At 52.9% G+C, this 10,548-nt stretch overlaps 1 protein-coding gene and 1 pseudogene across 1 annotated transcript; one reads left to right on the top strand and one right to left on the bottom strand.

Moving 5' to 3' along the window:
• Positions 1–3,229: 3,229 nt before the first annotated feature.
• Positions 3,230–4,602, bottom strand: LOC147912295 (small ribosomal subunit protein eS24 pseudogene; annotated as a pseudogene).
• A 3,409-nt stretch (positions 4,603–8,011) lies between these two features.
• On the top strand, positions 8,012–10,327 carry LOC101404356 (intestinal-type alkaline phosphatase-like). The gene is made up of 9 exons (XM_087424507.1): positions 8,012–8,081; positions 8,163–8,279; positions 8,352–8,482; positions 8,731–8,865; positions 8,962–9,034; positions 9,170–9,304; positions 9,393–9,584; positions 9,806–9,922; positions 10,023–10,327. The coding sequence occupies exons 1-9, from the start codon at positions 8,012–8,014 to the stop codon at positions 10,325–10,327; spliced, it is 1,275 nt and encodes a 424-aa protein (XP_087280633.1).
• Positions 10,328–10,548: the final 221 nt, after the last annotated feature.

Below are 10,548 nucleotides of genomic sequence, written 5' to 3'. Positions count from 1 at the left end.
AACCCCATCCCACTTGACAGGACTGGAAACTGCACCCAGAAGGGAGGCAGGTCTCTGGCCGACATTATGGTCGGTGAAATAAGCCAGGCACAGAAAGACAAACGCTGCACGTTCTCACTTCTATGTGGAATCTCAAATAAAAGCAGAGAGGAGAATGGTGGTTTCCAGGAGTTGAGCAGGGGAAAAAGAATGGGGAGATGATCAAGGGTACAAAGTTTTCAGTTATAAGCATGGTGACTGTAGTTACTACTGTGTTGGATACTTTAAGGTTGCTAAGAGGGTAGGTCTTAAGTGTTCTTACCACAAAAAGAAAATGGTAACTGAGAGGTGATGGATGTGTTCATTAACTTGATTGTGGTGATGATTTCACAATGTATATGAATCTCAAAACAGCCAGTTGCACACCTTAAATACCAACAATTCCTATTTGTCTCTTATACATCAATGAAGCTGCTAAATTAACAGAAATGGAGTCTATGCCCCTCCCCTTGAATTTGGACAAGGCTCCGTGGCTCCTAATAGGCAGGAATGTGGCAGAAGTGACACAGTGCCAGTGTCCAGGCCCAGGCCTTAGGAAATCGGCAGCTACTTCCTGTCTCTTGGAGTCCAGCTGCCATGTTGTGAGGAAGCTCAGGGACTCTGTGGAGAAGCCCCCGCGGGGAGGAGCCAGCTTGTCAGCCATGTGACTGAGCCATCCTGGAAGTGGGGACCTTAGCTCCTATCCAGCCACCCCCGCTGAGACATCACAGAGCAGACACAAGCTCTCCCTCAAGCCCTGCCCAAAGTGCAGATTTGGGATCAAAGAAACGATTGTGGTTGTTTAAGGTTGTTTGGGGATGGTTCGTTACACAACCATAGATGCCAAGAACAGGCTATCAATAGAACATATCAATAGATAGAGCTTACAGTTGCCAAATGAAGAAATATGTAATTTAGGAACTGGTATATATCAAAATAAAAAGCCAAGAGAGGGGAAAGTGATTGCCTCTGAGATGGGAAAATGCAGGGAGGGAGACAGGAAATTGCTGTTTTGTTTTGTTGTAACAAACCTTATGGATCTATTTGATACTTTAAACTACTTTCATGTATAAGTTGGATAAAAAATAAACCCAAAATTAAAACCAAAACAAATCTTTCCCTTAGGAGGAATGGATCTACAATTGGCTTAAAAGGCTTCTTGTACGTTCAGCAACGGGTGTATTAAAGAGGCCACTATTCCAGAAATGAAGATAAAATTCCTGCTGACACAGGATCCTCGCCCTCAGTTAAAACGCTGCCTAAGGGCTTCTCCTTACAGACTCAGGTAGCAGTCTTGAGGGGACAACTCCTGGTGTCTCAGTGGAGCTCCTGGGGCCGTTTCTTCTGTGTCTGAGCCACGGCCAGGGAGTCCAGGGTGAGGGGTTTGCCCCTGGGCAGCTGGCCAGCTGGGAAGCAGCCCCCTGACCTGGGGGAAGGCCGGACTGCAGATAAGGCTGCTGGCCCAGCTGTGGCTGTTCTGCAGAAGGGCTGTGCCTCAGGCCCTTGCTGGGCCCGGAGCACAGAGGCATTCATGGGTTGGAATCACAGATCAGGGTAATTGGAGTTGGGAGTGGTGTTGAAGTAGATCAAAGATTTGAGCCCTGGCGAATGATGAGTTTGAATTTGCATGTAACTGAGTTAGGTTATGAATTTAAAACCTTATGGTAAGATGTTCGCTCTAAACCTTCTCTTTTGTTTTTTTATTGTGAAATTTTTGTTGTACATTATTGTTTGTCAGTCACCATATAAACGCATCCCTCCACCCCTTGTGCCCACCCCCCACCCCCCTTGCTCTTGGTAACCACTAAACAGTTCTATCTGTCCATGTGTTTGTTTATCTTCCACATATGAGTGAGATCATGCAGTGTTTGTCTTTCTCTTTCTGGTTTATTTCGTGTAACATAATACCCTCCAGGTGCATCCACGTTGTTGCAAAGGGGATGAGCCTTCTCTATCTTTATATAGGTGGTTATGATTTGGGGGCGATTGTGTTTTTAATATAGTCATGCATCGCTTAATGACGGGGACATGTTCTGAGAAATGCATCGTTAGGCGATTTCGTCGTTGTGTGAACATCACAGAGCATACTTACACAAACCTGGATGGCATCGCCTATTACACAGGTACGCTACATGGTACTAATCTGATGGGACCACCTTCGTATATGCAGTCCATCGTTGACAGAAACGTCGTTATTCGGTGCATGACTATACAGAAAGCCGTTTTAGGGGGGAAATTTATTTAAGTAATTTATTTTACTTAAAGTAGTTTTACTCAAGCAGGTTCATGAACTGTGTTGTGTTCTTTCATGTTTATAAATTGTACGCTGCTCAGTTCTGGAAAGCAGTTGCCAAATACTGACAAAGCAGCAGAAACTCAAGTGCAACACAGAACGTGAAACAGAAACTCTCCTGAGCATATTTCACCGTAATAGGTTTTCAAACTAACGAAGGTGCTATTGGAATAAAATTGTCCTCCTGGTTCTCATGATACAAGATCAAAGTTAAATTCCTGAGTACAGTTACAGGAGGCCCTCGACTTTCCTCGGCTTCCACTGCCACACGTTGTGTATCGATGCCCACACCGCCTTTCAGCCGTGGAGTTGTCCTTCATACATCACCCTCGGAAGGGGGACTTGGAGCTGTGGCTTGCTGGAAAGCTGCCCGCCAGCTGCCCCGGCCCCTGCCCCTGCTACCACTGCCAGGCAGAGGGGAGGCCTGGCCTCTGTCAACTCACCAGGGTTCAGGCCCTGCCGGGCTGGACGTCCCTTCCACTCCTGCACCCCCACCTCGGGCAGGCTGAGCCCCCTGGCTCAGTGCTGCAGAGGGGGCTCCACTGCCATTGAGAGTCCTCTCCAGGAACTCTGTGGAAGGGGGGCCGGGGGTGTCTCCTGCCTTGGTGGTGGGAAGGTCCCCTTTCCTGTCTCCACCCCAGGTACCTATCCCTAGTTCGCCGTGGAAGGGCAGAGCCTGTATGCTGCTCTCTGGTGGGTGGAAAGGGCCAGAGGGAGGCTCTGCCTACACAGACCTCAATTAGGAATTTTTAATATTTGTTTTCGGGGAATGAGCCACTGTATTTAGCATTTGGCCAGTTTGGCTTTCAAACACTCAGCCTGTGAACAGGAACTCAGACTGTTCCCGACCTGGCTCTTTCAAAGTTAGCGTTTTGCCTCCTCTCCTTCCCCCCACTGCCCCCCCCCCCAGAACTGCCTCTGCCACTGGCCCTGTGCTAATTAAGTCCCCACAACAGCCCTGTGACACAGATACTGTTAATTTTCCCATTTCCCAGACGAGGGAGTTAAGGCTTGGAGAGGGGAAGTACCGAAGGACACCCAGCAAGTGGTGGAGACTGAATCCGAGCCCAAGTCCAAGTCTGTTTCTTGCTTTCAGATCAGTGTTTCTCACAACTATTCCCACATCACCCTGACGAGGGTTTGCCATAGCCACAGCTGCCTGCGCTATTATTATTTAATTGATTTACTTAACATTTTTCTTTAAAGGAGCTCAGTTTTTCCTTGAGTTTATTAGAAAAGGAAGCTTCTAACTAGTGGAAATGGAAGACCACCGTCACTTGCCATAAATAGAAGGCATCTGTGTATTTCAAACAAACAAAAGAAGCAATGTTGTTAAATTCTCCTTGGATCCCGTGCCTGCCAGGGCTCTAGGTCTAAGGCATGCTCTATCTGTGTTAGAAGGGAGACGACAGACTGGGGGCCTGTTAAAGACATTCCAGAACCAATGCAGAGTCTCTCCTTGACATTATCAGAAAGGTTGGAAGAGAATCGAAAAGGTAATAACTCTCATTTTGAAGTTCAGTGCTAGTCAATGTCTTGTCTGGATATCAGCTCAAACATCCCCCATTCCACCTAAAACAGTCTGGAGGACCACACTTTGGAAATAGGTGTATCCCACATTTGAGAAAATGCTGGTTGAAGCGAAAATGGGAAACAGCAGCGACAGGGGCACCTAATCTTCATCCAATGTCAAGATTCTTCCCTCCTTCCTTCAATATATCAGACATTCAGAATAGTGCCTAAAACATGAAGGTATGTTTTTTTTAAGTTCCTAGTTTATTAATCCTCTCATAAAAAAATCTGCACAATCACCACAGATAAAGTCACTGCAGAATCTTTACTCCTTCTGTTGTCCCATCTCCAGCCTACTCTTTGCCAGCACCGACATTGGCCTTTGCAGTCCCCTGACTTCCTTCATTCTGCTCTTGCATTCTTTTTGCTGTTTTCTTGAGGTGTTTTCCTTCATATACAGGCCATGTCTTGCGAGTCTATGTTTGGGTTCATTTTTCTTTGCATAATCCAAGGAATCATAAATCATGCCAAATCCACTTGTCTTCCCACCACCAAAATGGGTTCTGCATCCAAATACAAAATGGCATCTGGTGTGGTCTTGTACATTTTGGCTCATTTTTCCCAAATTTCTGTCTTAGGTACTGTTGCCTTCCCAGGGTGAAGAATGTCAATGACCATTTGTTTCCATGAAGTAATCAGTTGGTCATGAAATTCCTGGCCTGGATAGTTACTGTGTCATTCATGATGGTGGTTGATCCTCAGGCAGCCAGGGAGGAAAAGAGCTGAAGGTATAGTTTAAAGAAATAATTATAGAATTGAACACTGAATTCACCACCACCCAAATCAAGAAATAGAATGTGGCCAGGGTCCCCCCACCCTACCCCATGCCCTTCCCCTTCACAACCCATCCCTTCCTTCCCCACCAAAGGGAACTACTGAATTATTTGAAAATCATTTTCTAATCCTAGTTTTATCTGTAATATGGTTTAGTGTTGCCTGTTTTTTGTATAATTTTATTTATTTATTTTTTTCCCAAAGCCCCAGTAGATAGTTGTATGTCATAGCTGCACATCCCCTAGTTGCTGTATGTGGGACACGGCCTCAGCATGGCCGGAGAAGCGGTGCGTCGGTGCGCGCCGGGATCGAACCGGGCCACCAGCAGCGGAGAATGCGCACTTAACCACTAAGCCGCGGGGCCAGCCCTAGTGTTGCCTGTTTTTGAACCTCATGTAAAGGGAAGATGTGCTCAGCTGTATGTGTTGTTTTGTGATTAGCATCTTTCAGTCAACATTGCTTGTGAGATTCAGTTAATCTGATGCATTAACAAATAGTCTCAGCATTTTCATTGCTATGTCGTATCCCATTTATGAAAACAACCAGTTTTTCCTTTTTCCTGCAAATGAACATTTGGGCTGTTTCTAACTTTTTGCCACTTAGATGCTGCTGCTTTAAATGTGTTGGCACATGCGTCCTGGGACCATGGATTCTCCAGGATATTTACCCAGGAGTAGAATCGCTACATCATCGGATAGGCACATCTTAATGTCACTGGAGAATGCTCGTGTCTGCAGTGTGTGCAGCTCCACTTCCTCCACTTCCTCTCCAGTGCACGTCACGGTTGGGCTTTTTGGTCTTGGCCATCCTGGAGGTCTGTGACACCACCATGTGGTTTATTCTGCCTCAGTCAAACACCTTTTCAACATCCTCGTATGTGAAGAAGCTGTCCAGTAGGAGGAGGAAAGAGAGCTCAGGTGGAGGCAGACTGGAGAGTGGTTGGCAGAGAAACAGCAGCTGCAGAAGAGGATTTGGGGGAGCCGCTGTTTTGAGGGGCACTGTAGGGAGGGAGCCAGCAAGGAGGGCAGGGCCCAAGGAAGGGGCAGATCCTGAGGGCCAGAGCACAGAAAGTGCCACATAGTGTCCCAAATCCCTCTTCCACAGCCGTCACCTTGCTCTGCCAGCAACTCCCCGATCTGCCTGTGTGAGCTCCCCCTCCTCCTCCCCCAGCACTCGCTCCGTCAGCATCTTGGAGGCTGACCTCCACAGCCAGAATCCCACCCCGCTTCATGCCCCTCTCTGCCGCCTGAAGCACAGCCCAGCACTCATCCTGCAACCCTGTCAGGGGGAGTTACATCCAGGCTTCTCTCCCCCCAGGATCCCACTGGAACCCACTTTCTCGGCGGGTCTTCGTGCTCCTTAGTTAATTAAGGGACTGCCAGGAAATTAGTCTCCCCGGATCTTCAGCCAAGAATTTCCCTTGCACAGCAAGACAATGCAGCCGGTAGAGGGGGCTACGGGGGCATTTGACAGAGGCCAGGAAGGATTCCTGGAGAGGATATGTTAGAGGGAGGAGGACCCGGGAACGCTCCGCCTGAGGGGATGGCATGGTGGGGGGTGAGGCTGGGCAGGCAGATGCTGGTGGCCACTGCCGTAGCCCTGGTTTGGGAGACCAAGCCCTTGGCTCAGGTGGTGAGGAGGCCTGAGCACAGAAGGGGCTACCATGGTCCACTGGGGTGGACAGAGCAGGGAGCAAGCATTCTTTTCTTTGAAAAAAATTTTAAATTGTGGTCAAAAGCGCAAGATAAAATTGACCATCTTAACAATTTTCAAGTGTACAGTTCACTGTAGTAGTGCTAAGCATATTCGCCTTATTGTACGACAGATCTCCAAAGCTTTTTCACCTGGTAAAACTGAAACTCTATACCCACCTGAGAAGAACAACTCCCCATAGCCCTCCTCCCAGGACCGGCAACCACCATTCTACTTTCTATTTTCTATGCATTTCACCACTTTAGATACCTCGTATAAATAGAATCAGTGTTGTGTTTGGGGGACTGGCTTATTTCACTTAGCATCACATCCTCAAGGCTCATCCATGTTGTGGCATGTGTCACAATTTCCTTCCTTTTTAAGGCTGAATAATATTCCATTGTACAGATATATCTCACTTTGTTTATCCATTCGTCTGTTGAACCCAACGAATCCAGAGGAATGGCTAAACAAAGTTTATGCTGGGCCGGCCCCGTGGCTTAGCGGTTAAGTGTGCATGCTCCGCTGCTGGCGGCCCGGGTTCAGATCCTGGGCGCGCACCAACGCACCGCTTCTCCGGCCATGCTGAGGCCGCGTCCCACATACAGCAACTAGAAGGATGTGCAGCTATGACATACAACTATCCGCTGGGGCTTTGGAGGGAAAAAAATAAATAAATACAATTAAAAAAAAACAAAAAAACAAAGTTTATGCTTTTGAATCCAGCCTGGGGCTACAGAAGCCTCTCAGCCATGCCCGGGAAGTGTATGTGGCCTGTGGAGAGAACAGACTCACACCTGGGTTCCATCTGCCTGTCCAAGGGAGCAGAGGTCAACCTCATGTGCAAGGCACGGGGCCCCACCCCTACCAGCCTCTGCAGGCGGGCATATCCCCCTACACACACACACGCACACACACACACACACACACATGCACACGCAAGGCTGGCCCAGCCCAGCCCTCTGTAATTGGAGACACAGACAAGGTCCTCACTCTGTTGTCACCACTAGCCCCACCCATTTCCACAGCACAAGAACCCTGGGCCAGGCTCCTGGGCACCCACTCCAGCCCAGCGCCCGACCTACCTGCCCAGGCCAAGCCTTGTGAGAAGTCACGTGGGTGGCAGGGCTGCATCAAGAGTCCAGACCCAGGCCCCGGCCCAGGCCATGTGCTTTGCACCCCACCTCCCTCAGCCTCCAGAACCGAGCCTGGCCGCTACTGGCTCTCAGGAAATACTGAACAAATCAGGCGAGGAATGAGGGGTCTCCTACAACTGCAAGAGCAGAGGATTGGGAGTGGCCTCCATCAGGACACTCCAAACGCTCCTCACCCAAGGGCATGTGCCCCCTAATCCCCACCTTCCCCTGAGGAGAAAGCTGGGGACTATCCTGTGAGGGATGGACCTGACTTTTTCAGTACCCCTGCCCCTAAGCTCGCTCAGCCACACCCTGCCACTTCCCTTCTGCCAGCACAGCTTCAAGTCACAAGGCGGGGTGGGGTCAGGGTGCTGTGTGGGGCACTGGGAGGGACATGGAGCCTTTTAAAGTCAGCAACAAAGTCCTCCCCTGATTTAAGCTCAGGCAGCTTGTAGCGCAGCTGGTATCCTGGTGTCCCAGGGTCTCCGGAGTCTCAGCCTCACCATCTTCCTGCCATCCCACAGGCATGCAGGGACCCTGGGTACTGTTGCTGCTGCTGGGCCTGAGGCTACGGCTCTCCCTTGGTGTCATCCCAGGTAATCAGGGACCAGTCAGCGTCCCCGTAAACACAGGTGCTCCCCCAAGGCTGACCCAGCCTCCACTATCTCCTTGGCCAGTTGAGGAGAAAGACCCAGCCTTCTGGAACCGCCAGGCAGCTCAGGCCCTGGACACCACTAGGAAAGTGCAGCCCATCCAAATGGCCGCCAAGAACCTCATTATCTTCTTGGGAGACTGTGAGTGTGCAAGGTCTGTCCCACCCTCCGTAACTCCCAGAACACTGCCACCAATGCTGCCGGTGGACACAGGTCAGCCTTGGGAAATCAGGCCTGACACGAGGGGCTCCTTCAGGGATGGGGGTGCCCACATGCCTGCCGAGGCGCTGGAGGAGGGCTGCCAGGACATCGCCACGCAGCTCATCTCCAACATGGACATTGATGTGCGACACGAAGGGCAAGGGGGAGGGGCTGGGCAGAGGGGGTGGGCCCGCACTGGACACAGTCCCTGGCAACCCACAGCCTGAGCCCTGGGCCTGGCGGGGACTCCACGGACTTGTGGGGGGTGTAGAGGGTATAGCCAAGGACAGACCATTCCCACAGACCTGGTGGGGGCACTGGGGGCTGTCTGAGGAGGGGGCCAAGGGGCAGCCAGGCCCCTAGCCCACCTGCCCTAATCCTCTGGCCCCAGGTGATTCTGGGTGGAGGCCGCATGTACATGTTTCCCAAGGGGACCCCAGACCCTGAGTACCCGGATGATGGCAGCCAGAACGGAACCAGGGTGGACGAGAAGAACCTGGTGCAGGAGTGGCTGGACAAGCACCAGGTGACGGGGCTCGTGGGTGTGGGCGTACAGCGGGGACAAGGGCAGGGGCTGCAGGTCGTAGGGCCATGGGCTGAGGTCTGCTTCTGCCCCTCCCAGGGTGCCCAGTACGTGTGGAACCGCACGGCGCTCCTTCAGGCGTCCCAGGACCCCTCTGTAACACACCTCATGGGTAACGACCCCACCCACCCCACCACCCTGCCCTGGCCACCCGGGGCCTCAGATGGCCCAGCACGTGCAGAGACGTGGCTGCCACTGAGCCTCCCCACTGTCCAGCTACCCGTCACCGGAAGCCCCTTTCCCACAGGCCTCTTCGAGCCAGCAGACATGAAATATGAGGCCCAACGAGACCTCGGCCTGGACCCGTCCCTGACGGAGATGACGGAGGCGGCCCTGAGCGTGCTGAGCAGGAACCCCAGTGGCTTCTACCTCTTCGTGGAGGGTGAGTGAGTGGCAGCCCCTCGCTGAGCAGGGAGGAGGGGGTCAGGGCAGGTGGGGCATCACCCACCTCCCACGTGGCCTTCCTGCAGGGGGCCGCATCGACCACGGTCACCATGAGGGCAGAGCTTACCTGGCGCTGACTGAGGCCGTCATGTTCGATGACGCCATTGAGAAAGCCAGCCAGCTCACGAGCGAGACGGACACACTGACCCTTGTCACCGCTGACCACTCGCACGTCTTCTCCTTTGGTGGCTACACCCTGCGTGGGAGCCCCATTTTAGGTGGGTCCAGGGAGAGTGACAGTTGCTGTTTCCTAAATTATATGGCAGAAATGGTTCTGAGCCTCAGTTTCCTCATCTGTCAAATGGGGTAATCACAGCAACCACCTTGTAGGGTTCTTGAGAGGCTTAAGCCAGTGAACAGGCAAGAAGTACCGGGCTTAGCACACAGGGGGCGCTGCATAAGCTGTGGTGAGTGCCATCACAGGTCCCCTGTCCCGCAGGGCTGGCCCCCAGCAAGGCCTCCGACGGCAAGGCCTACACCTCCATCCTTTATGGCAATGGCCCAGGCTTCGCGCTCAGCGGGGGCTCCCGGCCGGATGTCAACGAGAGCGAGAGCAGTGAGTGCGGCGGGGCTGCGGTCTGGGTGGACCACTGTGGGGAACTCGCGGGAGGGGGAGGCGCCGGCCCCGCCCGCCCTAAGCCCCACTCTCCGTCCAGTGAGCGCCACGTACAGGCAGCAGGCAGCTGTGCCCCTGTCGTCGGAGACCCACGGCGGCGAGGACGTGGCGGTGTTCGCGCGCGGCCCGCAGGCGCACCTGGTGCACGGCGTGCAGGAGCAGACCTTCGTGGCGCACGTCATGGCCTTCGCCGCCTGCCTGGAGCCCTACACGGCCTGTGACCTGTCGCCCCCCGCCACCCCCACCGAAAGCGCGAATCCGGGCTCACCCAGAGCGCGAATCGCGGGCCCACCGAGGCCGGGCATGGTGCCGGCGCTGCCGCTGCTGGTGTCCGCCACCCACTGACCGCCCCACTCACACTGTCGCTGGGACTCTTGATCCCCCAGCCCGCGCCCACGAGCCTCCAGCCCCAGGACCTGCCCAGAGCTTCCACCCCGGAGCCCACCGCCTGACCTTACCCTGCTGACAAGAAACCCGCCTCAACCCGCGCAGCCCTGGAGGCTGAGGCGGCGGCTTTCTTGCGTCGGCCGGGGGCCTCCCTGCTGTCCTCCACTCCCTGGCCCCAA

The sequence above is a fragment of the Ceratotherium simum genome, chromosome 37, assembly GCF_057802395.1.
Source record: "Ceratotherium simum simum isolate JZ-2026a chromosome 37, ASM5780239v1, whole genome shotgun sequence".
Taxonomy (NCBI): domain Eukaryota; kingdom Metazoa; phylum Chordata; class Mammalia; order Perissodactyla; family Rhinocerotidae; genus Ceratotherium; species Ceratotherium simum.
Note: the sequence above shows the minus strand (reverse complement) of the source record. Positions and strands in the feature narration are given on the sequence as shown.

Coding starts and splice junctions, on each gene's coding strand:
- LOC101404356 (XM_087424507.1), top strand. CDS start 8,012: ATGCAGGGACCCTGGGTACTGTTGCTGCTGCTGGGCCTGAGGCTACGG. Junction 9,305..9,392: donor CTTCTACCTCTTCGTGGAGG/GTGAGTGAGTGG, acceptor GCCTTCCTGCAG/GGGGCCGCATCGACCACGGT. Junction 9,923..10,022: donor TGTCAACGAGAGCGAGAGCA/GTGAGTGCGGCG, acceptor CTCTCCGTCCAG/TGAGCGCCACGTACAGGCAG.